Here is a 27462-nt window from a genome sequence, read left to right as displayed (position 1 = left end):
TTGGTCGGGGCTGTGTGTCTGTCAGCTTTGTAGTATTTCTGCCCTCTACAGTACAAAAATGAAAAATACATTTTCAAATATGTTAAATTGCAGGTTACAGTTAATGCCGTCTCTATTGACATTATATTGAAGTTTATGAGTTTCTTTTTTGTAAAAAGAAATGATTAAACTCTGCCTGCAGTAGCAGAATTGACAGCACACGCGTATAAACACACTATTCAGAGCTTTGTCCGATTCAGTAACGGCACCTTTTTGACTGAATATAACATTTTTCTACATGTCATGATTCAGGAATAAAAGAAAATAGTGACCTTGTGTAAATAAATGATGCATTCATGACTTAACTGCTAGAGTTTTTCCTCAGCACACACTGTGTGCATCTTCTGCAATTCAATTTCTTGTCTCAATGTAATGTTAATAACTTTTATCAGCACTGAACGGTATCACATGCACAAGCACACTAATGTCGCAGCTTCCTATGTTTCTTTTTTTTTTTTTTTTTTGGGTTGGAGCGTTTCAATAATTCTCGAGGTCGGTGTGATTGCAGCCCCATACCTGCAGTCACAGACAAGGGAACAACGTTTGCACTGTAACAATATGTGTGTTTTTGCATTGGCTTGGACAGAAAATAAAAGTCAGGCCACTCTTAAGGTGGCAAAGAAAGTAAGAAATATGAGAGAATCAGTGCCTTTCACTCCAAAGAAAAATAAATACTGTTATATCAAGAGTGGGCGTTACCAGAACAATTCAACACATTTAGAAGTAATCTTAAATCAAACATATGTGTTTATGTGTTTACTCTTCATTGGATTTGTATGTACAGTGGCCACATACTCTAACTGGAAACATACTGTCAAGGAAATATGCACTCTAATCGAAGTAAACACACGATATGTCACCATGAATATAAATATACATACACATTTACAAAAGCCGGCCTTTTCAAAAGTGCTGCAGACGGTGTGTAGAAAACAGGCGGAGATAGAGGATCACACTGCAATCCAGGACTTCACTCTGCAAAGGTATGTGTACACAGTTGCTGGAGGTATTTGGTTCGTCTCTTAGTCCCCAGACCAGAACCACTCAAAGCTGGCCTCTAAGTAGAGGGGACCATGTCCTTTATAACGGGTTCTCTGTTTAAGTAGGTGGCCCAGTAGACGAGGTTGAAGCTGCTAAAGAGAACCGGAAACAAAATCCTTGACATCCTGTCAATTTTGCTCACGCTGTTGAACGTCTTCTTGCTGTCGGGGGCTTTGCCGTCTGCTCGGGGCTTGTTGGGATCCGAAGCTCCGCCTTTGGCGATGGTCGGAAGTGTGCCGGAGTCCTTGGTGATGTTTGGCGCGTAGTTGGCCACCGCCACAGCGTAGGCGTTGTTCTTCTTGACGACAGATGCCCTCTCTTTTTTCTGTTGAAACACCGCGGGGATTAGATGCAAAAAGCTTTAAAAGACAGAGGTGACCCTGAAGCTCCTCGGTATCTACCTTTTAAAATACATGTAAATGAAGGAGGGAGGTGGCGATGGATGGCTTTGGGTTAATGGATCGCCACAAGACAAATATGTCAACAGCTTGACAAGGATGCAGCTAAACTCTCAGGGTTTTTATTGATTAGAGAGGCGTTTTAGAGAGAGTTAACGGACTCCGACAACTGAAATAGAAAAGTTTGATCAACTACAGTGTATTTTCAGCCTAATGGTCAACGTGTCAAACTTCTCAGAAGAGTTGGAGAAAAATCACATTGTGGCAATATATGTCCAGTATTGGAACTTTAACTTGATCACTGGATGATCTTTTTTTTTTTGGGCTCTGTATAAATAAATTTGTGCTGATCTTTTTTAGATAAACAAATGTTTAGCACTTATTTTTGCTCTTTTAAATAGTTTACTGCATTTTGCTAGATGTCCTTTCCTGCCTACATTCAGTTATATAATCTCATTGCCTTTATATTCATTTCATATTCATATCGTTTGTCATTTATGTTCACCACTCGGCTAAAGAGCTCTCATAAATGGTTGTAGCACTTTGTCTCCCCCTGTGGACTGTTAGCGCTGCGGTTATCACTACTTCCCTCTGCCTGCAACAAATGTTTTCAAAGCACCAACCTGCCCTCAGCAACCATTGCCTTTCTCAACACACAGCTACACTGTTAACCAATACTCTTTGAAAACGAGGCCCGTCAGAGAGACCCGCGTCTCTCCTCATTACCTTCTCGGTCACGATGCTCTTTCCGTCCCAGGCCCAGCCGCGCTTTGTGAAGTAGTTGACGGTGGCGAACTCGATCAGAGCGGAGAAGACGAAGGCGTAGCAGACGGCGATGAACCAGTCCATGGCGGTGGCGTAGGCCACCTTGGGAAGGGAGTTCCTCGCACTTATACTCAGCGTTGTCATGGTGAGGACGGTGGTTACACCTGGAGATGCACGAAGAAAAACAATCACATTTCTTTTGATAATCTGTTCTTATGATGTTGAAAATGTTTTATATAACACACATATACACATGACACTGTAACTACTGTTTTACCCTTTCAGAATAAGAGTAGGTCATTACTGTCCTTTGTATCTTTACAGTATAGGGTCAGCCTACTCGGCCCTGAAAACCACTGACCTTCAGTAATGCTTTAACTGCTCAGAAGGTTTGCTGTCTTTGGCCAGTGGACACACTTCATTCTGGACTTCTGCTCCCGGTTTTCTGTCCTTGAGCTAACCAGTCTTAGGTCACTGTTATTAGTTCCACTTGGCTTACAGTCCAACAGTAGCTTGTCCAACTGGATTAAATAAAACACTAAAGCCCTTAAGAAATGTTTCCTCTTTATCCTGTTTCTCCTGTTCCCACCATTTGTCAGCATCTTTCAGTCACTCATGCTGACGGACGTGATTTTGACATAACTACATTGAAATCCTCATGTGTGAGGTCCTAAATGACATTGATGCCAGGTTGCTTCACATGTTTGCTGTCCGTTTGGCGTGTATCTTTGTATGAACGACGGTACGGTCGCTGACAGAAGGCAGACACTTACCGAACACGGTCCTCGCCGGTACTGATTCTCTATTCAACCAGAAAGACACTTGGGAGAGAATGACGGTCATGATGCACGGGAGGTACGTCTGGATGACAAAGTAGCCAATCTTCCTCTTCAGGTGGAAATGGGCTGTCATCACCGTGTATTCACCTGTGGGGACAAGAATCACGGTCCCTTTAATGCACCACCAGCTTCTCTTAATACCATTTGATATGAAATATGAGTAGTTTAATGACTTTATGGTTTTAATGAATGCACTCATATATAAAGTAATCACTGCTCAGTTTATGTCAGATGACTTCAATTCATTTTTGCATGCTTGCAATTGACACCTTTGTATGAAGGTCACTGATGTTTATTGAGACTTTATAGGAAGTAAAACAGATTAATATGCAGTTGAATTACAAGATACAGAAGAAATTATTTTTGGTCAAACTTTTAAATGAACCCTGGTTTGCAACAAAACACCTATTGAGGATATTATCAAAACTTGTAACCGCAAATCTCCTTTGTTTTTTTAAAAGGTATTATAAAAATGATTATAAAAGTACAACTAAATATATATTTTATGGCAGTTACCATTTTGGTAAAGCCAAATTCCCTGTATTACAGTCCGTGCAACTGCTAACTATATTACTAAATTACAAAGAATGCCGTACATATTTACTGCTCCACTGCCATCACAAATAATATTTCTTTACAAGAAGAGTAAAAATGCTGATTTCTTCAAATTAAAGACAAAGATCTTGTTATTAAAGACAAAGATCTTGTTATTAAAGACGCTACTCTTCAAACACAAACATGGCAAATCCTCGAATACTGACATTTCGTTTCGAATGGATTTTCTCTTTCACAATGTGCACATGATTCATGATTCAAATCATTTAAAAATGATCAATCACAATAAATGATCAAGTATAATGGCCCAGACTACAGGTGGGCTGGTGGGAAAGCGTGGGCTAGTGACTAGTTCGTACCGCTGTGTCACTGAAGTCCACGATGGGCGAGTGCATGAGTAGAGTGTTAGGATCTCCCACTGCACAGGAAGTGGTCTTTTTAGGATGATTTATCTCTACCAGTCAAATGTTACTAAGCAAGGGCAACCCTCCATCTCCCTCTGTGCTTCAGACTGAAGTGATTTATATCAATAAAACATTATATGTTTACATGATGCTGGTAGAGACTGCTGCTTTACGATGCCAGAGCAGACCTAGACGTGGATTAGACAGCCTGCTTCATCTGTTACCAGCTCATATTTGATCAAATAATCCATCCGTCCATAGAAAAGTAGGCAGTGTGATTTCCTCGCCGCCGAGCAAAGCCTAATAGCTGACAAGGCCGCGAAATGGTGCCAGTGCTGCGGTAGCGGGCGGGCCTTCCAAACGGAAGATATCTCAAAGAAAGGCCAAGATTAGACATGAGAAGAAAAAGATGTGTTCTCCATGGCAACGGAACAGAGAAACATAGCTCATTTGCTGCGATTCTGAAATGAAGGCCTTGATACACGCTGCCACTTGGCAAGAGGAAAGTCCTTTTCAGCAGTAGGAAGGACTAATCCTAAAATATTTTTTTATTCCTTCTTTTTTTCCCCTGTCGCTCTGTATTTAGTTGTATTGCCTGCGTTTCCAGCAGTTTTGTGAGGACCAGTTCTCTCTCTCTCTCTTTCACCATACACACAAACACACAGATGCACAGTCCCTCCACCAAGGTACTGGTATTTAGTGGAATGCACTCTCAGTACCCCGTGGAGCTTTATATCTTCTGTAATTTAATTTGCGTGCCAGCGCCGATGCCTGTGTTGTGGATGGGGGAAGAGGAGCAAGTACACGAAAGGAATGTGGCTGATTTTCATGATCACTTTACAGAGAGCAAAGACTATTATAAGATCATAACATGACGATTATTACATTACATTACATTACATTACAGTCATTTAGCAGACGCTTTTATCCAAAGCGACTTACAATAAGTGTATTCAACATAGGTATTCAAGAGAACTACTAGTCACCAGAAGTCATAAGTGCATCTCCTTTCTTAAACAAGCATCTAAAAGCATAAACCAGAGCAAAAGTATAGTGCAGAAACAAACTAATATGAATACAATAAGTGCTTTATCATATCAGTGCAACATATTATCATGTGGCGTTCCCTACTCATGCTGACGCAGCGGGAAGACCTCACTTCACTCAGCACACACCGTGAAGTGTCCACTGTCCGACAAAGAACACTGACTCTCACACAAGAGACAACAAGCTTTGGAGACCTTGTTGAGATTTATCACTAAGAGATACCTGTTGATGTTTAAGAGGCCTTATACATAAGTGAACTCCTGTCTATATTATGTAACAACACGCAGTGAACTAAAGGGAAGAGTTTACTTATTCAGCGGTTTAGTATTGTACTACTAAAGTTGGGGTCTTACGGGATACGGATTGAGCAGAGGCTGAGATAACTTGACTTTTAGTCTCCAGTATAGGGTCAGGGTAAACTTGATCTTCCCATAGTGCAACTCAATAGCGTCTTTCGTTTGACCCTCCCTGGCTGGTGAAAACAACGTTTCCAAACTCCACAATCCCAGCTTGTAACTTTCTGTTAAGAATATGTAGTCGCCATGATCATCTATAGAGCTGATCTAAATCACCCTTTGATAGTTTGTGAGGTAGTGACAGAAACGAGAAAAAGACCTCTTTCTCTCGTCTACAGTGACTCACTATTGCCTGTCGGGGTACAAGTGGTATTACATAGTCAGGACGTTAGCTGGTTAGCATGCTCATTACAGTAGATATCTCTGCAACACAACACTGTCACCTCTTCACATTCCCTTGATCGTGTTAGTACATTTTTTTGAAGTTTTAAACTCAAATACAGGCCAGATCTTACACATTTCACCCTTAATATGCAAGAGCACTGTGTATGAAGTTAACTATCACCACATTCAGTTCTGTTTTGCGTTTGTTTTTATGTTTAATGTATGCAGTTACAAAAAAAAAAGATGTTTTCAACAGCAAACAAAACAGGCTTCATGGAAACTGGAACAGTAAGTGCTTTAAAGTAACAAGTCCAACCCGACTGTGTGACACATCGACGTATGGCTGAGTAGTGGGACTCTTGCAAACAGTGCGATGGTATGTTCAGGGGCTTATGCAAGATGTCCATCCCCTGCAAAGCCCGAGAGCACATTCGTTCGTGCCAAATGACCTAGTTTGCAAGTACGCTACACCAAACACTGACACACTAGTGATGAATAATTAATTTAAAGGCAGCCAATCAGATAATGTGGAGTGACTAGTTAAACAGGAGAAAGAGTCACTGGCAGGCATCCTGCCTTCCACCGAGGCAGCGTTCACCACTTAACCTAGATAGGAGCATTTAGAGCATGGGAGGATACTCTTACTCCATGAAAGTGAAGCAGGGATTCCCTTGATAGTGGAACGCAGTCACTGGGGACATACTCCATACTGGTAATTGAAACCTATAGGGAGTAGTGGTGGACCGCTTGGCACATGGGGCAATATCTATTTTCCTGTGGTAGAAGCATTTTCTGCACCCAAAGGTAAAATATGGTGAACCTCTTTAACTGCTGGATAGTCAAGATAAATATCCTATTGATGCTTCGGGGATTTCAAGTACATTTGACACTTTTGCTATGTTTTTACAAACACCATCCTGAAAAACCTACTGTAGCTACTTCAGCATAAAAAAAAAAGTTCCAAGAATGACAACTGAAGCAGGTTATGAGAAAGAGGACTCGCTTTGCATGTTTAGACGCATAAATACGGACTCTAACTTTTTGTGAACCACCCACTCCTCCCTTGACTTACAGCTACAGTCTGGAGGACAGAAGCCCAAGATTTGTATCCTCCACCAGCAACAAACTTCTCCAACTCTTTCACAACCATCAAATGTTCATTCTTAAAGTTCTTCCTCATGATACTCACTGTTCTCTTTTCCACCACAGAGCAGACTCCCTCCAATACCTGCGGTTTTGTGTGTTGTAGCCCATTTACTCCAAATGATATATTCATTGCATCAGTGACCATTTTCAAAGCAGGTTTTTAGTTTATGCAAGCTGATCTTTACACACAAACTGACAAAACTGTCTGTTTTTCAAAGATACATGTCAAAAAGCTGCATTTGAAAGATGGTTTGCAGTGATCTTAGACACGCTCTATTTACACAAACTGGACTAAAATATCCCCAAAACACTGGGCTCTCTGTAATTATAGCAAGCCTACACGTTTCTCACCATTATTATTACACTGCTATCACCGTCCTGCAATAAGTGTATCTCAGAAGCTTCTTTCATCGTGTCTTCTTATCAGTAGTATTTCTAAAATTAGATCTGCGCTGTTGCTCAGTGACAGAAAACTGCACTTGCTTTCAGGTCTTCTCATCCCCTTCACCCACCCATCAACACCATCTTATTAGTTGACCTAAATGGTGGCATCGTTTCAGGCTGAGGCAGGGATTATTACTATATATTTTAGTATATTTTGGGTATCCTTGGCCTGGCTGGTGGTAACCAATCAGTTTCAGAAAAATGTTCTTGACTTAACTGCTTTTAAGGCTCAGCAAGGTCTTTACTTTGCTCCCATACCCCTATGAGGACTAGGATTCATTATTCTTCAGTAGTGATTTGTTGTCTTACAACCCCCAAAATTCGAAGCGGTGTCTACTAGTGACCACATGTCACAGGTATGAGTTGTGAGCCTCTAAGAGTAATCCCCCCCTTAGAAAGACTAGTTGTACCTCTTCAGACCTCTGCCAGTTATTCACATGAAACAACCTGTGAGGTCTGAAGAGGTACAACTAGTCTTTCTCAAGTAAATGCAACGATTGGAAACAAATAGTTAAAAAATGTGGTAAATAAATTGTCAATATGTTTTTTCTAGTTTCCCATCCCTTTAGACACCTTGGACCCCTCAGATTTACACTTTCACCTCTGAAGCCCCTGCATTTCTCATGTTTGGAGCTTGTTCGGTGACATCTGTTTTAAAAAGTGCTATTTAACTTTTTTTTTGCTGCGTCCGACATTCTATGCGCTACATATTTACTATGTTTACATCGTTCAACAAACTCTTATCTGGAAAAACATCAGCATGTATGTTTTCCGACCCCACTTAACTTTAATTACCACGTCACTTCTGAGAGACTTCTTGCGGTAAGGAGATGCATTACCATGGTAACCCGTGCCAACCTCATGTGAACCAAATTATCATTTGTGAGAGTCATATAGTCTAATTAAACTAATTAAAAATATATATTACGCCTAGCAAAGTGGAATCTTGTACGTAAATTTACACTGAAGCATTATTGATGTTAGAGTCTGCCATTGTCTGATTTGAACGTTGTCATTAATACTGCATTGCATTGTGGGATATTAATACCGGTTTAATGTCCAGTGCATACATGCATACTATTGGTTTGATACTGAGGTTTCGTACATACAAAATAAACTCACATATTTAAGCGTACTCAATAGCACGTTAGTATGGATTTTCGAGTGCAACCTATGATTCGTTTCTGCTCATGTTACCATGGCAACATGCATCGTGCTAAATTGTGTGTCCATTGAATTTGGCTCATCTGTCAGGTGTATTCGGATGTCTCACACTGACAATATTATTACACATAGTAATGAAATGACACCTACTTTGACCTCAGAGATACACAGCAGATGAACTACTGCTAACATCACATAGCCGCGCGTCCTCCTCTGCTGTGTCAACTGACTGTTAACCAACCAGAACCACAACAGAGGCATCTCCCTGCACTGATCTGGCGGCCTATTTAAAGAGCCTCACATTCACTCTGTGTGCTGACGTGTGCTCGCTGCTGTTGCTGCTGCTGCTCCACACCACGCAGCCTCCACCTGCTCTGGTTGGGCTCTGTTTGTGTGCACCCTGGAGGGCGTTTATTTCCCAGCTAATAACCATCGGGGGATTATTTGCAATGGCCCCTGCGTGTTATTTATCACTGTGCTCGGTATTTCATTCTGCTACCATGCATTGCCACAGCAGGGAGCTTTACTGAGAGGAGAGCCATGTTGCAGAGTCCATTTGGATTTCCATTTTTATTTGCTATTTGACACGATGGTTAACGGCTGAATTAGGCTTAAAATATGAGAAATGAGCCGTTCAGCGAGGTAGAAACAATTAAGTAACCCATATCTTTGATCTTTATTATTCCTTATGCTCCTTGTGAAGTCACATGTTCCTTACAAACTGTTATTTCCAGCCTACAATGACACAGCCTCCCTCTGTGATTTGCTCAGTGCCATCATATAGTCTCCATTCACAGGGTGTCAGACTCCTTGTCACTCCCAGCATGTAAAGGGAAACAGCCGCCAACTTTGTCTTATCTCTCGAGAGGAAGCCTCACAGACTCGAGTCCAGAATCAATGTGCATTTATTTATCACAACTTATATCCAGTTTTTTTAAATAATCTTTCAAGCTATATCTCCACACTGTACATCTCAAGTCAGCATTGGTGTCCCTCTCCTCCTTCACACACACACAGACACACATATAGGGTGTTTCTCAAAGTCAAGGAACGATCCCTCAGCCACTGAATTTCAAGGATGCTAACTCATTGAATTTCGCCAAAGAATTGTCAAACGGATGTCAGGGATCCTTTGATTCTACTGAGGTTTTAAAAGGACACGTGTGTGTATCCTCCGTGTTTCTAAAACACCCACAATCCTTTGCGCACCAAGCATTTCCTGTTCCTTTATTTGGTAAAGGGAAATATGCTCGTAAACTTTCAGTTATTTCACCTCAGCAGCAATCTGTATCTGAACATTAATTAAAAGGTGAGAAAATGCCGATTCCAGTTGCTGAATCTTCACCATTATTAGATCTACAAGGCCGTATTTAAAAGTTTGTTCCATCTTCCGTCGTTCAGCGATGGACTTGTTCAGCCAGCTATCAGTAGCACTGAGGACGGCAGCAGCAGAGAAGGACATCGGGTTAGAGCCAGCATATTTTCACAGCTAACTCGATGAATTAGACCAAACCAGAGATAGGGATTGTCGAAAGTGGAAATACTAAACAAGAGAGTTTTATTTTGTTTTCTGTCGAGTTAAAATGAAATGTGTTTTACGATCGGCACGGTAAAATGAATCGGCCGAAATGAGCTTCCTTCGTAGGGTGGCTGGGCTCAGCCTTAGAGATAGGGTGAGGAGCTCAGACATCCGGAGGGAGCTCGGAGTAGAGCCGCTGCTCCTTCGCGTCGAAAGGGGCCAGCTGAGGTGGCTCGGGCATCTGATCAGGATGCCTCCTGGACGCCTCCCTTTAGAGGTTTTCCAGGCACGTCCAACTGGTAAGAGGCCCCGGGGTAGACCCAGAACACGCTGGAGAGATTATATATCTCGTCTGGCCTGGGAACGCCTCGGGGTTCCCCAGGAGGAGCTGGAAAGTGTTGCTGGGGAGAAGGACGTCTGGAGGACCCTCCTTAGCTTGCTGCCCCCGCGACCCGGCCCCGGATAAGCGGAAGGAGATGGATGGATGGATGGATGGATGGACGGTAAAATGACTGTGGGGGTTTTAATGGAGTCTGGTAGTTTTGAGGGGAGAATATTAACTATGTTTTATTTGTTTATAAATCATAACTATTGTAAAAAATCCCTGTTGATTTTAAAGCATACATGTTTTGAATGAGTGTATATTGTTTATGAATGCAAAATCATTCCTCCTAAAAAATTCCAATGTCAGAAATATTCTATTTTTTTACCGCGTACCGCCACACTCACTAGACTGTTCCAATGTGTGCTCCTCGAATGCTAGTGAGGACGCTTGACTAGCCTCAGTAGGATACAAATTAGAAGGACCCATCCTACCCATGGACTTGTGTATACACACTCAAGTTCTGTCACGTTTCTTGGCAGTGGTGTTAGTGTGTTTGCATAAAATGTGTTGGTTCTATTTTTAGCCCTTATTATCTCTTTCTTCTAATACAATAGCCTGTTATTCTATGTCTTTGTGTTTGTTGTTTTCTGTATTCACTTTGTGAACAATATGCTTGTTGGAAGTGTTTTATAATAAATCTATTTCTGTACACATTTCAAGACAACACGAGAAATGGATTTGGTAACAGTTATATTTCTCAGTGCATTGAAACTAGCCTAAACATCTTTTTTTACACAATGTCTTAGAGGAAGAATTGACCGCTTCGCCAAGCCGTTCCCTTTAGTCACTGTTGCTATGCCTGGCAGGCATTCTGCCCTCTATAGAGGCCGCATACAGCACTTAACCTAGATATGGTTCAAAAAACCTGTAAATAACCTACAGAAAACCTTCAGGGAACGTTCCCTTTAGGGTTCCCTGAGAAAAGAAAAGTGTAATTATTCTAGTTATGCATGTAGCTATCAAAGGCCATTTGCTCTTATTATTTTATTGCAAACTTTAACAACTTTCTCCTTGGGTGATTCCATGTGGATGCAGCATTACTAGTCCCCCTGCACACCGCTACAAAGTGTACCCCATGTTTGGGGAAGGGCTTTGGCTAATAGTCAATTATATCAATGAACATGTTTTGCTAGCTCTTCAAACTTTTTATCCCTTCATTTTTCTTCTCGTCCATGTTTTACATCTCTAGACTTAACCAGAGTAAATCGTCCCGTCCACTAATGAGCTTGTCACTGACGGATTCACTTGCTAGATTAACCGTCTCCTGCAGGTCCATTTAAGTGGAATGCCACGTTTTCAATGCACACAGTGTTATTCACTTTCTGTGCTCAGAACATAGATTTTCTTAGTCATTTCACGCAACACTGCACTTTTGTGACACATTCCTGTGTCTTTAGGCACAAACGTAAGACACTTAAATCACTGAGGAACACAGCAGCTTTTCTCTCCTCCTGGAGCTTCTCTGTTAGTGAATCTGACAGCGACAACAGACAGATGCGCTCCCTCATGTCTAATTCTGCATCAGCATCTGTCATCTATTTTTTTTTTTATTATTCATTTAAAACCCATCCAAAGAAACTGCACTACTTTGTAATGTCTGCCCATCTTTGTTCTCCGAAGAGGGGGGTTTATAAAGTGGGCAGGCTTGTCATGGCAGCAGCTCACCTGTCGTGCTGCTTTTTTGGGTCTCCAGGCCACGCTAGATGCAGATAAACAAAATACGGAACAAAGTAGGGAATTCAAGATGCATGGCTGCATCCCAAAAACAAATCCCTGTTTTTGAGGAATCTCTGTCATGCAGAGGAAGCCCGAACAAATGTTTCAAGCCAAATAAAGTGAGTAACAAAAAAGACAAAAACGTAGCAAGTGTTTCACAGCGAGCCACGGCCGCCTCCTGCAACATGTAGGAGGTGGACAGGTTCATCATCTACCCAAACAAGAACAAGATCCTCACAGTTTGATTTCACACTCAAACTGTTTGGAACTGATATTTGTGTTTCTGACTCCACAAAATGAAGCAGGTCCAAGCTGCAGATGTAATCACAGTTTTCAGGTTGGCATTGTGATTGCACAGGTTTTGTACTATAAAGATATATTAAATATCCACATTTTGCTGCTGGCAACTAACTAGCAAACTACTTTAGGGGAGTGGCTTTGTCATTGGGAGGTGGAGGAGTCATGAGGTGGATTTAATTCCCTCTAGACTTTTACAAACTACACCTCCACGTCAGCTTACCTGTACTCGATTTGATGGTTTCTTGTCCGACCGTTTGTCCCAGCAGGTCGTACTGGTTCAAGCGGGAGCTTTCTCCTTCCACCACCACAGAGTCAGAGGCATTACGAGTCCAAGCATAAGTCACTTCTGAGATTGTGTACGCATCTAAAAAAAAAAGAAAAAAAAGGAGAAGAGGATAAACCCATAGGGGATAAATCTGGGGCAGCCGCAGCTATTGATGATTTTTCAAGAAATTACTTCAGTGACCCAAATGAAAAGCCCTGACTACATTGTGTTTGAAGCTGGGTTTCTAGAAAAAAAAAAAAGAATGCTGTGGAGAGAAAAAAAATCTCTCAGTGGCTGACGATGGAATTCATAAAACGCCAACAAGCAATTGATGCACAGTGACATTTGCCCTTTTCAGTCCCAGCATACGCTGAATAGGAAATTTCAAAGCTCGTCTGCTAGACTATGAATGTCTGATGAAACAGAAAAAAAAATGTTTTACCCCTCGATATACAATAATTTAAATATTCTGCCAATCATGCTACAGAATGCTGTATTATTGCAATAAATGAGCTTCATGGGAAATATTTATAAGCCACCACGTAAATGTATTGACAGGACCATGTACTGGTGCTCTGATACTTAGCTTAAAAGCAGCATAAAGCAAAAATTCTTCATCCAAATGTAAAGAAGCCATAGCAATAAAATAGTGATAACAACCGATTAAAATAAAATATTTGGATGAGTTTAGAGTCCTTTTCCCCATATTTCCCGGTGACATTTCCACTTAGTCCTTTAACTGTCAGTTATTCTATATACATCTTTTTATTTAGTGCATGTTTTGTTAAAATTTGAAGGGCTCCTGGTAGAAAAAGTGAGCCATGCACTCCAGCAGTTTGGTTCTTAGGCTCTTGCCAAAGAACTAGTGAGGAGAAGTAACAAAAAAAAAAAAAAAAAAAGGAAATAGCACTTTACTTAAAGGTCCCTGAGGCGCTATCATCATCAGAGTTACTCACAGCTGCCAAATTTTAGTGGACAGGAATGAAAGTCCATGGGGAAATCCTCCAGATGCATTGGGCACTCTGCATGCACAGTTAACCTGCATCCAATTCACAGAAAATTAAAGAGACTTTGCAAATGCATGAAAAGTAAACAGCACAGATTAGGCACGGTCTCAAAAAAATAAAAGAAGAAAGAAAGAAAAAAAAGAAAACCTCACAAGCTTCATGCACTATTCAAGATGCTTCCCATCAGCGAAGCCTTGAAACAAAAATGATTTATCTTAACTGTTATCAGCAGAGCAAAGTAAACACGGTGCTGCAGAGACCAGCAGAAATCAAAAGAGGAATGTGTGTCCAGGTGAGATTGTAGGTTTGCTCTTTGATAAGAAACTGCATTGTATGCAACTATTCTACTATACAACATTATTCAACCACTCTGAAATTAACTTCCAATAGCTTATCATTCAAATTGATTTTCTTTTTAAGGCATGTTGATCAAAAGATGCTGCATAAAATGGAATGCATGAAGATTTTTTTTTAACGTTGCTAGTGTAGCGCTTGTGGCCGTACTTCTGTAAGGCTATCACATGTTTAAGCTTTAGCATACAAGTTAGAGAGAGTTAGCTGGGAGGATCGATACCACTTTCATGTCCGTACGCTAAATATGACTACAGCCAGCAGCTAGCAGTTAGCTTAGCTTAGCACAAAAACAGGGGGTAAACACCTAGCCTGGTTCTGTCCACACCAAAGGTTACCAATCAGCCTACCAGCACCTCTAAAGCCCCTTTATTAACATGTATCTTTTTTGGTTTAATCTGTGCAAAACCAAAAGTGTGAAAATGCCATGTTATTGTTTTATGGGGGGGTTATGTGCCAGACTTTAAGCAAATGGGCTGCTATGTAGCTCCATATTTAGTGTACAGACATGAGGTTGGTGTCACTCTTCTACAATGTTCTTTCAATGTCGCCCTATTTATTGAAGTCCATCTCAGTGCATTAAACGCAAACACAACTTTGTGACTTCTTTTCTTCAGACACGCTCCATGGACTTGAATTACCTCATTGTGTACAGCAGAGTCCCGTCATCTTTGATCCTCAGCAGCTTGTTAGGCATGGTCATGTTATGAGCCACAGACTTTTTCCCGTTGTGGAAGAAGGTGTCCGGAGTCCAGATTTTACTGGCCATCAGGTTGTTGAGGGGCAGAATATTCATTGGTCCGTGAAATTTCAACCTCTCATCCTTCCAGCTTTGCCGGAAGAAAACGTCTATGGTGTACTCCTGTGTGCAGAGAGGGGATACATGAATAAATAATCAAACTGTATTATGACTTTATTTTTATGTTTTAACTTTCCACTATACTAAAATGAGTCCTGTTTCTGCTGAAGGAAATGCTAAATAAAACACAGGGGCACTTTCCACTGCCCTGTTTCATCGGAGCCTACAAGCAGCAGCTCTTCACGACTGACTTCCCCTGCTACTTGAAAACCTTTGCACTGGATGGCTCTCTCTATTTGTCAAAGCTCCATCAAGGTGAGTTCCAGACTCCCTGTGTTTCCTCTCTCAGCTCTCTGAGTTGCTGTTTTTCCTAAGCTGGCTCCGAGGCCAAGACAACCCCTTGACCCTACAATCCTCTGTTGTCAAAAGAAGCCACGCAAAAGGAAGAGATTTAGGGCAGAAAGCGCTGCACTGTGAAATGTGTGTGTGTGTGTGTGTGTGTGTGTGTGTGTGTGTTTGTTTGTGTGATTCACGCGCAGCAAGTGAGCGTGAGAGGGAGATAAATTCCTCCAGAGTGTTTTTCTTGTCACAGTTGAAAGGCCTCTGACATTAAGATGGAGGGACACTGAAACTGTCCACTGAAACCAAAGCTAAAGCCTTTTCTTTTAGGGGCACAGCAGCAGTTCATTACAGTGAGAGTTTATTACAATTTGGGTATTCTTTTTTATTTTTTTGTCCATCTTTAGTATGAGGGGTGTTAAAATACTAAATACTTGAGATGTGGGAACACGGCAACATTGCTAAAAAAAAAATCTATTAAGAGGAGGAAATATGAGCAGTCAGGTGATCAGACAAGTGTAAACAAGCCAACTGTTCTAGCTCTAATATTCTAAAACATTGTATTTGAATTGAAAGTGAATGCACCTAAAATGTCTGTAATTATCCCTCAATGCACAAGTGTTCACAGTGTGGTGCAGTGGGTCATAGTTTAGTTTGGATACTATCTAACTGTTGCCTGTGTTTTCCCTTCCAAACAATTATGGCTATATTTTTCGACATTTATATTTTTCCTTAATGTTAAAAATGAACGTATCCTTTGTATTGTCGGTGAAGCTAAAGCATGATGATGCTTATAATTCTGAACCGTAGACCTCTTATTTTGTGCAGCAACACCTTTGCGTTGCGCAACATGTTTTCTACATTATATTCAACGTGGGAACTGTTGTTTATGTTGAGTGAATCCCACATATAACTTTGTGCTACCATTAATACTCACTGGCCAAATGTGTATTAATCTGTGAATGAAAATAGTCCCCCAACAAATGCAATGTTTGCTAAAAATCTACACTCCCCAGCTGTTTTAGGAAATGACTGAGCTTTTTTATAGGTTTTTCTTTTTTAATTAAACGATATATCTGTGACATGTCATTGGCAGTATTTCCATGTGGGGCGATAGGGCTGAGTGCAAGGAAGACGCAGAGTATTGAGAAACACATAAAACATCTCCAGACCTTCTGTTGCCTATAAAACCTTTCTGATCACCTCACTGCTTGTGATTCTCTTAAAGAGTAAAATAAAATGGAGTTATCATTAAGGCATGGTGTTACTACACAGACCACACCTAGCATGTTCCTCTGTATCAAACTGCAGCCATAGACAATAAAGCTTTTATGCCTCTAATTTTAAAGACACCTTTGTTTGGCTATTGCATGTTTGAAGCGAAATACGGAACATTTTCTTCTTTGTCTCCCTCTACTAATAACACTTATTTCATTCCCGGCAGTAGACCTTCTATAAATCCTATAAATCCTATACAGCAGGCCACCTCAGCAATCAGCTGAATTGCCCTGCAGTTTCTCAATGAATCAATCCGGTCAGAGGAGAACATATTTCAGGCCCTGCCACAATAGAGCAAGCAATAAATTCATATTTTGCTCTACCATAATGTTGATATTAATAAGGAATGATTCATATTTTATTTTTTATTCAGAAGTATCAGTAGCTTACTTCTTGGGTTATAAGCTTTACTGGCTGTTGCTACATCACCTGTCACATGACCTCTGTCCATTTGTTTGTTTGCAAGATGTTTTAAAAAGAGACATCCGGAATGATTTAGTGGAGGGAGCCTTTGAATACAATTTTGTCGATCAGATGTGTTTATTCGTGAGATCATTTTTCTTTTTTAATAATTTATTAAATTGTGTCTGAGACCTGTTCCGCATAAGTGGTGTTTTATGTTTTACTGAGTGCCTTCTAGTTTACATATCTTTCAGAGGCCACAGCATTGAACTCCAGCATCCTAACTGCTAAATCAATGGATCAATCACTTGGAAAATGGGTCTTCAACAACAGAAGGTTGTTGATATGACGTGAGGGCGGGCGCATGTTTCAGAATGATAAACAGGAAAGGCCAGGATAAACAAAGGAGTGACTTGAATAACAAGAGGACTTTCAATAATTTATAAGATGAAAATTGTCAGATGAATAGACATCGTGCCGTAGTGTGGACAACTCGTCCCACTTCAGTGTTGTGGTGTGTGTGTGTGTGTGTGTGTGTGTGTGTGTGTGTGTGTGTGTGTGTGTGTGTGTGTGTGTGTGTGTGTGTGTGTGTGTGTGTGTGTGTGTGTGGAGAGAGAGAAGGAGATGATGCAATTATGAAAGGAGGGAAAAACCGTAATGGTACTAAAAATAAAGCAAAAGAGGCATCTTTTCTTCTTTAAATGATGAACAGGCGGTACGAGGCCGTCCTCTGGAGTGGTGTTGTTCTTGTGTTGTGTTTATTTCAGCAGCAAAGATGTGGGTGAATAATTAAACCAAAAAATAAATGTCCAATATCTGCTCTCACCATGTCTGTGTCTGAAACTGGTCCAAAGCTGGTGACGTAGATGTTTGTCTTCACCTCAGTTATCCTGTCTGGATAATAGACAACAATGAGAGGCATCAACACACCAAAGGGGTAAAAACAATGTTAAGATACTGCAAAAAAAGACAGTTAAAAGGCATTAAGGTGGAGAATATGGGATTTCTTTCAACATATGTAGCTTTAAAAAAGAAATCTGACGCCCTTTGAGTTAAAATGGGTTAAAAACACATTTGAGTTTAATGTTACAATCTCTAAAATTTTCACAAAATAAATCCCAATTTCTATGGTCTGCCTTTTGTTCTGCAACTGCCATTTAATGTGTTGTTATGTGAAGTAATTTTCATCTTCAGTGGCGGAGTCCTCCGTTCACATAACCTTCCAACACATTACAGACTTCACTGTCCTAAAGCCTTATCAGAGAGATGTATGAAGTTACTGTTAATCAAAACCTGGCATTTCCTAATGCTGCGGCTTCACATCAAAGACAAAAAGAGGCTTTTATTGTGAAGAAGTCACAGGAAAGGCAATGTATTTTATTTTTATTTGCCAAGATTAGTGCTGACAGCCATCACTTATCAAAAATGGAGCCTACAAAGCAAGACATGGTCATTTTCAGGATCAGTTTTAAATACTGAAGTAAGGTAACCTACTTTATCGTGCATAAATCCTTACGGCATGGTGTACAACGGCAATAATTGACTTTAAACTTTAAAATTTGGTTTAAAAACCACAACTGACAAACACTACCCATTGTGCATTTGACAAACAGAGAGGAAAGTCAACAGAATCTATAAATGTAAGTAAATACATCATTTCTGAATACGTGGCAACAGTTCAGTAGTTAAAGATGTAATATTTTTCTCAGGGTCATACTCATACTGCCTAATGATCCATGACGAATTACAAATCTGTTGTTGATAAATCCATGACATTTTTTTCCAAAGTCATTTGTTTGAAACATTATGTACAGACCCGGTTCACCTGTGTAAGACCCGTGCGAGTAAATTCAATGGCAGCTCTTGTAAGATAAGATTTACTGAGCCACAGCAACATGTAGGCATAAGCTATGTTTTTACACGTATGAAACGTGTCCTAAATGTTCATGCTGATGTGACAGATTGGAAGAGCAAACCTCTCATATGCTTCCTATTCAAGTGGTAATGTGCTACGTGCATCAGCGCTGCCGCATCAGGTACATTCGCTTTCCCACTCTGTCTCTTCAATAATTACTGAAGCTCCATCTCTCATGCTCGGTCAATTCAAAAAGCTTTCACGTTTTACCCTACACTCTGTACTACACAGCAAACAGCGTCTAACATACGATCTAAAGGGATCATTACTCCACAGCAAAGTGCTCTCGTGCGTGGAGAGGCGAGCCGCCATTCAAGTCCCTCTAACAGGACATATTATGAGAATGCTTTCTTATTTATAAGGTAATATAAATCAAACGGAAGTGGCAGGTTGCAGGGTAATAGGTGCAATCCATTTAGCGAGGACATGCGGCGGGGTGCATTTATTTATGTAAACCAGGCCTTTGTATGTTCATCAGGCTGATTTTAAATGATTAGGTTTTTACTATGGCTCACACAGGCTTCCATTAGTTGGATTTATTTTAAGAGAAATGCTCTTTGTGAAGCCACACGGGAAACGCCATCGCTGTGAAAACCATGTTTGACACTAAACACGGTTGTACCGCACTGCGTCTTCTTCTTGTAAAGAGATACACTATGGGGCGTTTTATCAATTGGGTGTAGTGTACCTTAATACATTGAACTTCTCAATGGCTGTGTCTGAAATAATTCACTAATATTCTCCTTTGTATCGTGTGTTGGCTATTTTCTTGTGCGTCTTGAATACTTGGCTTAATTTATTTACTATTAAACCTACGGTCACTATCCAAGAGACTGCAACCATGTATTGTGAAAATCGAAGGGAAAAAAAGTCCAAATGAGAATAATGATATGAGAGACATTTGACACACTATTTAGTCCTCTATATAGTATAGTGAGTGGTGACAGGCACATTGTCGTCATTGTTTTTCGAAACATTTCTCTTGATCTCTGAGTAAAAATGTTGCATGACTGAATTCAGACATAAATAAGTAGTCTGTCTTTCTATAAGTCTAGTTATCATGCTCGTTGAATAAATAATATAATTGGTTTTGTCTTGCCTGAGTCTTGTGGTTTGCTTTTTCCTACCCGGGGCAATTTCTATTACATTTATTTCTTATTTTATTATGCATTTTCACCAAATGATTGCCCTATGTCATTTTGAGAAATTGGGTTTCTTTAGATATTATATGCGTAGCATTGCTTCACTGTTTTGTGTTGTTGATGTAATTCTTGTATATTGATGTTGTTTTTCTAGTTATTCTGCATATCCAAGTAAGTTTTGACCATCTTTTACTTTACCTTAGTATTTATTTATGCATGCTTGTTATCATTTGATATACTGTCAATAAATAATCTTCAAGTGTCAACTATCATATCACAGCAACTTGCACCTTGTTTTTTTTTCCCCTCCGTCAACAAGTCAAGTTGCAGGTAAAATCCATGTCTGTCCAGAATGTCATCACCTCATCATTTTATCCTATAAAAAAATTCTCAGTGTTTATCATGTTTATTGATTTCACAGTGACCCTTGACCAACAAATTCTAATCTTTTTCATCCTTCCGTCAGAGTGGATGTTTGAATAAATTCCTCCCAAGCCTTCCTGAGATATTCAGTACACGAGAATGCTACGGACGGACAACCTGAAAACAGGCTGGTTCAGAGTCTGGCCACAGCTGGTTCAGAGACATAAGAATCACCCATCTGTATTAAAAAGAACCCCACAAGAATAAAAAATAAACAAAGGTCTGTAGAGAACCAAAATCCCCAACCACATGACAGCTCCAGTCCATTTGCATTGCATGAGTGGAGCAGATTCCCAAGCAAAACTGGCCATATTTGTACAAATGCTGCATCCTCACGGTAGCAAACCTATAAAAGCACAGCCCTGGGGGAAAATCTCTGTGTACTGTTTAAAATCATCCAGAGTGCATTTAATGCCGGAGGACGTCAGGGCGCTTATTTACAGGAACAAGGACAATACCCAAAGTTCATTTATTCAGCAACAGTCACGAACACGTGCTTTTCCTATCCTCTGAATCATGTTGTACAGATGGACCTGCTGAACCATGTTTTATTGGTCAAGCAAAACCTGCCTGTGTTATGGGACAGTGCATCCCGCCGTGAAACTATCCAAATGTCAGCCTAACTCTTGCCAGTTTGAACAGAGATAAAGCGCATCAGCAAAAACAAAATATTCTACCGTTGGATGGGTATCAGTAGAGTCCAGAATAAATGTCTTTAACACCTGATCTCTCGTGCTGTAGGTGAAGTGCTGTGTTTAATGTTTCAGTGTAGCTAGCATAGATAGCCTTTTGAGCTGATTTTGAGGTTCTACTAGTTGCATGAGCAGCAATAGTCACATTGACACCAAGATTATAAATGAAAGAATCAACCAATACAACCAAAATACCCCCAATAGTTGTGGGGGGGGGGGCAATGCTTTGATACTAGCTGCGGACGTATCTTATCTATATCGTGTCAAAAAATGATCTTGATCTTGATAAAAAAAACATCGATATTATTTTGCTTGTCAAGCAACACCTTTTACGTTACACATCGGTATACATTGTCATATTTGACCCAATGTGCAGCTCTACATTTTCTTTTTTAGGATTGAATTCAAATGTTAAACAGATGACCAAGATAGTCTGGGAGGATTTATACGATAACTTTGGACGCTTCATAGTTTGTATTTTCCTCTTAGCTTTCTGTTCGCCACCTCAAGCTAGAGAAGTACCCTTAACCAACAACAACATTTCTTTTTGGTGCTCACGCGAAATTGACATCCTCAGTTGGATTTTGACATTAAAATGTTGCTTTAAAGCTGGGACATAATGTATAGCTCTGAGAATGAAGTCTTAGTTAGATGACAAATTTTTGGGGTGGAAAACAAATTAGTTGCAGAAGTGTGAATGTGAACAGAAGTGAGCTGCCTCGCAGTCACACTAATGATGATGTGGGAGCAACTGTGCTTTCTGCATTCACTCTCTGCAGCCTGGCTTGATTTCAGTGAAAGTGACAGAAACCAATTGCTGCATTTTAAAAGAGCTTGGTATTGCCTCAACACCTGAAACAGATGGCAAGTATGAAATATAAATGCCTGATTAAACCAGTTAGGGCCGAGATTCTGTCCACACTAGTTACATTATAGGCTCTATGTTTGGGGGGGGGATAGCAGGTTTTGTTTCTGGAGGCCAGGCCTGGTTAGCTACAAATGGCTGTGGTTATATTGTATTTTATAGAAATAAATTCAAGAGAAACGTGCAGCATAAACCCACTCATAAATTCACTCATTGTTGAAACGATTACAGTTGTTGTTGTTTTTTCTCTCTCCCCCGAAACCTTCTAGTGGCCCCGAGGGGACTCGTGTGTTCATCTTGAAAACCTCTGCCCTAGATTCATCTTCTCCATCTTCATCATCTGATTATCAGTGGGAGCTGTAAAAAAATGTTTCAACACACACCTCTTGCTCACTGTATTAAGACACATCAGTGCTCAGTGTGATAGGTTTAAATGTTGCACATCTTAAACAAAACATCTAACACTCTTACACTTCTGTGAACAATCTAATGCAATCTATGGTAACAGCCCTGGAACGGATTTCATTTACACTGAAACTGTGTCTGAGAGGTGTAAGGGTTATTTTTAGGCTGGTCTTATTATAGACTATTCTTGGCATTACATTATACAGGTGTTGCCGTTATTCTGTCCAGAGACATGGCACAAGAGAGGCACTAAGTCAAATTAATATGGGGCAAAATACATTTTGTAATATGCTCTGTATGCATGACGGTAATGTGTGATGCTGTAAATAAATGACTGAACATTTGAAGATTCATACAGAGAGAGATAACATACAGTATACCTCTCTCTCTCTCTCTCTGACTCTCTCTCTCTATATATTTTTATATATATATATATATATATATATATATATATATATATATATATATATATATATATATATATATATATATATAAGATACGTTGATTTTATTTGTGGCAAACTACTTGAACCATGAAAACTAACTCTGTGTCCCAGAACATACTCTATGTCTGAGTGAACACACTCATGCAGCTGTGATGAACGTGTTATAAACTAAAGCTCAGCGAAGCGTAAACATGTTTTTTCCCACAGATGAGACATAAAGATCTAATGTGTCTACAATGTGGAAAGCTCCATCTGACGTTACTTTCCTGTTCTTGGACAGCTTTCTGCTCCTCCATTTAGCACCCGTGTACATTAACGGGTCACAGCGTGCTACTACATCTTGAGTGTTGGGAGGTTTGCTCCCACCAGGGCCAAAGCTGGTAAAAATGTATGAACTGGTGGTACTGTAAGACACTTGGTAGGGAAGTGTTTCGTTTTATGTTTTATATATATGTTTTATTTCAGATCTCCCCTTAGTCTGCCTTTAACACAACCACTTCTCCAGAGCTGTCTGTCGAAGGAGAATCATTAGTTAATGTAGTGTAAATCAATGTAGTTTTATTGATTCAATCTCATAAATGTAAAATCGCCTACAATTCTTTACAAAAGGGCCAGGGCCAAATTAAAATGGCAAGAAACATACTGTTGTTTATATTTTCTAGGGAAGTATTTAGTATATATTTTGGTGCAATAGTCCTATTTGATGGAAAATTCCATGAAATGTAATCAGTAAAGATCTTAAAGTAATATAGTGAGCTAGTTTTGTAATAGGACAAACATGTCTGCTTCTCCTCCACAGTGAATAAGCTAGCAGCACCATAACTGTAGGTCCAGCTGTACAGACTGAGCGCTGCCAACCCAAAGGAGGTCTGCTCCCCATATGGCAGCTCCTGGACTGGGCTGATGGCCCGGGGAATTTGAATTTCAAATTGCACCAAATCCTGAGGGAGGAGCTCAGCTTTGGGGTGAGGGGGCCAAGCTGGAAATGAGATGCCAAACATGGAGGATGATGGGAGAGGTGAAGATGGAGAGGCACACTGAGGCCACAAGAGAAGACGTGATTCTCATCAACACACAAAAGGCCCCATCTTCTGCACAGAGTGAAGAGAATCGAAGCCTGTCATGTTTATGCAGCTTGAAATGTATCAAACCTCACAGACGCTCAGGAAAACCACTTTCAATATTGTACACTGTACACCATATGGTAGCCTTTATATATAGCCTTTATATATAGCCTTTATGAACACAGACAAATCTGTAGCACATTTCCATTGAATTAACACTAACCATTGTGTCAATATTATCAGACAAGTTAGGGCTTTCAGGCTGCACACCAGAAAGTGCAAACATCACCAGTACCAACTCAAAATCTCTGGGTCTGATCATGTCTGGTCATAACTAAATCGTCTTGCTACATTATAATGAAACTGCTCGTATGAAAATATATATAATGGATCGATGGACCTAAGTAGAATCCACATCGTCCAAAGTGCCAACATTTCCCTACAGCCAAACCAGCATTACAAGCAAGCAGCTCAACCAGACCGACACTGCACCCACACTTTATGTCCTCCGATATCTGACAAGAGTCAGCAGGCGTTTTCCGTAAGTGAGAAAGTAGCCCTCTGTGGGGTTAAATGCGGCCAGTTTGGCTGCTGTGACTTTCCAGGAAGTGGCATGAGTGTTATATAACCTGAATGTTTTGTGCACAGAGTGTGTTTGTCAGTTTATTCTTGAGGGGATTGTTGCCAAAGGTCATCAGTACTACAAATATGATGTTAAATGAAGTGTTCTCACTCCACATGAGCAATCAACCGTTTTAAAAAAAAAAGACCCACGTGCTGTTTCATAATGAATGGGAGCACAAAAAGTTAGATAGCATCATGTAAAAAGTACAGATATTAAATCATATCCTTACCACCAAGGCCTGGCCGTAGACGGTTGTCATATCCATCCAACAGGCTGTCCAGGATACGTGTGAACAGGGTGATGTTGGTTTTAAAGGCATCAGATGTGGCATCGGCATTCACTGACCTGGTAGACGGACACACAATAACAACATGAGCACCAAAGGGATACTTAAACAGGAATTTGTTTGATTAAATTTTAAATGTATTTAGACTCATAACTGTGTTTTCCACAGGGTCCTGATTTTATGGGGAAAAAGGGGGTCGTCATTATCTGGCAAAGACTTCATACATGCCCACACAGACGCACACATACACAGTGTTCCTCATCCACATGGATGACCCAGTTCAAGGCAGAACGTTTGCGAGCCATCTGATCTCGGAGCCAAAACACAACTGAATATGCAAATGTAATCAGAGCTAGAGATTCATGGTAAATACATTCAGATCAGATCCTACATTAATGCTTGACATATTCACCACTGCTGAAAGCTCTGGGGTAAAAGCCACAGGTTATAGGCATATTTTACTTCAAGCAGTGAATGTCCATACAATATTAATCATTTTACACATCTGGGTATTTTCTGTTTGGACTACATTCCTCTAATTACCACCAGAGAAAGTGCTGGATTAATAGAGCCTACTTACTATGTTATAACCTTTTAATATACAGGCTTTGATTTTTACCTAATAGAATAGGAATGATTAATTTCGTATTTTGTGGTACAGTATGTTCTCTATATAGCAACAGCTTTGCCACAGTGTAAATAACACCCATATCAGCACAGCTAGCAGGGTTTTGTCACTCTGTAAGTAGCAAAACCCGCATTAGCATGTGCGAGCAAATGCTAATTTGAACCTTCACATTAATCCCAAACATGGGTTCATTCACCTCTGTTTATCTTATATTAATTGCTCTGTGTTAACATTAGCTTGCTAACGTTAGCAGCCTTACTAGCGTTCAAGGTTTGCTTCGAAAAAACTTGGTTGCATTGCTATGTGTTAATATTCTGTTGAGGAAATGTTCCTAACTATATCAGCTCATACATATTTGAAACTTATATTCTTTTTGTGAGAATTATTAATGTGTTGGCGTCACGTTGACCAGGCCTCCAGCCTCCTGGTTTTGAGGGTTTTTGAAAGCTGTCTCACACATAAGAACTACACAAGTTTCAATAACCCAGTTAGCAAAATGGCTGCAAAGTTAGCCAACGTGTATAAACTATAATACTGTAAAATACAAGCACCCTGAAAAAAAAAGGCCCATACAGCCAAGCGCTTTACCACGGACACGTTTTTTTGTTTTTTTTTATTACAATGGGGACACACCAAGTAAGATAGCTTTATGGATTCAGTGTGCCTTTTTTTAAATTGCCTCTCATGCCTCTGACATCAGCTGTTTCTTTCTTTTGACAACTGTCATCTAGTGTGAGCTCTCAAGTGACCTAAACTGTCACTCCCAATTGGCTCTCCAAAGACACCTTTACACCTCATGTGATAATGTGAGATGTCCTCTGATATAAAACTGTGGGGGCCGGTGCCATAGCAAAAATGAAGGTGTAAAGCAGGTCTGACACTTTCTTTTAAATAAATATACATTTAAAGTAATTAGGCCTCATATATATATATATATATATATATATATATATATATATATATTATATAAATATGCATTTAAATATATATATAGGCTTTTTATATATATATATTTTTATAAATATACATTTAAATATATATATATATATATATATATATATATATATTTAAATATATATATATATACTTTTTTATAAATATACATTTAAAGTAATTAGGCCTCATATATATATGAGGCCTAATTACTTTAAATGTAATGTATATAATGTATATATGTATATATATATGAGGTGTAATTACATTACATTACTTTAAATGTAATGTATATAATGTATATATGTGTATATATGTATATATATATATATATATATATATATATGAGGCCTAATTACTTTAAATGTAATGTATATAATGTATATATGTGTATATATATATATATATATATATATATATATATATATAATGAGGCCTAATTACTTTAAATGTAATGTATATAATGTATATATGTATATATGTGTATATATATATATATATATATATATATATATGAGGCCTAATTACTTTAAATGTAATGTATATAATGTATATATGTATAATGTATATATGTATATATATGAGGCCTAATTACTTTAAATGTATATTTATTTTAAAAAAGTATATATATATATATTTAAATACCATGTATTGATAGATGCATTCTCCTTGAAACAAAGGTCAGTCTTCAAGGTTGATTTATATCGGCTGTAGCTATTATCCTTAATTAGAATAGGCTATTTAAAAAAAACCATTAATACCCTGTTACACATAATAAAACTCAAGCTGGTCTATGGAATGTGTAATATCAAATAACACTAACCTAGTATGGATTGTTAAATCCTCCATTATAAATTGCACTACACCTGCAGCAGGCTATATCATTACCCCCATGCCCCCCGGGTTATTCCTATGGACAGACTGAGGACTCCGGTGCGTTCAAGGAAAACTTGATAAATGGAGACCTCCAGTCCCCCCGGGGACACAGAGAGTGATCCTCGGCGTACAGCTCGTGCACTGTGACGGCCGCCTCGAGGCGTCTCCCCGTTCAACCCAAAAAAAAAGGGGGACTCACCTGGTTTTCCAGAGAGCTGTGAGCGCCAGCAGGCAGACGAGGAGTGGAGGAGCGCTCTCTCTGCTCCACATGGCTGCTTC

At 39.7% G+C, this 27462-nt stretch overlaps 1 protein-coding gene across 1 annotated transcript; it reads right to left on the bottom strand.

Moving 5' to 3' along the window:
• Positions 1 to 938: 938 nt before the first annotated feature.
• Positions 939 to 27462, bottom strand: LOC129089644 (gamma-aminobutyric acid receptor subunit alpha-2). Its single transcript, XM_054596930.1, has 9 exons — positions 27383 to 27462; positions 24690 to 24805; positions 17710 to 17777; positions 14707 to 14927; positions 13664 to 13746; positions 12663 to 12806; positions 3017 to 3169; positions 2205 to 2407; positions 939 to 1405 (listed from the first exon to the last, which is right to left on the bottom strand). Exons 1-9 carry the CDS (start codon positions 27451 to 27453, stop codon positions 1097 to 1099), a joined length of 1368 nt encoding a protein of 455 aa, XP_054452905.1. The 5' UTR covers positions 27454 to 27462; the 3' UTR covers positions 939 to 1096.

The sequence above is a fragment of the Anoplopoma fimbria genome, chromosome 4 (assembly GCF_027596085.1).
Source record: "Anoplopoma fimbria isolate UVic2021 breed Golden Eagle Sablefish chromosome 4, Afim_UVic_2022, whole genome shotgun sequence".
In the NCBI taxonomy this organism is placed as follows: Eukaryota; Metazoa; Chordata; class Actinopteri; order Perciformes; family Anoplopomatidae; genus Anoplopoma; species Anoplopoma fimbria.
This window is presented reverse-complemented; position numbering and strand designations above follow the sequence as displayed.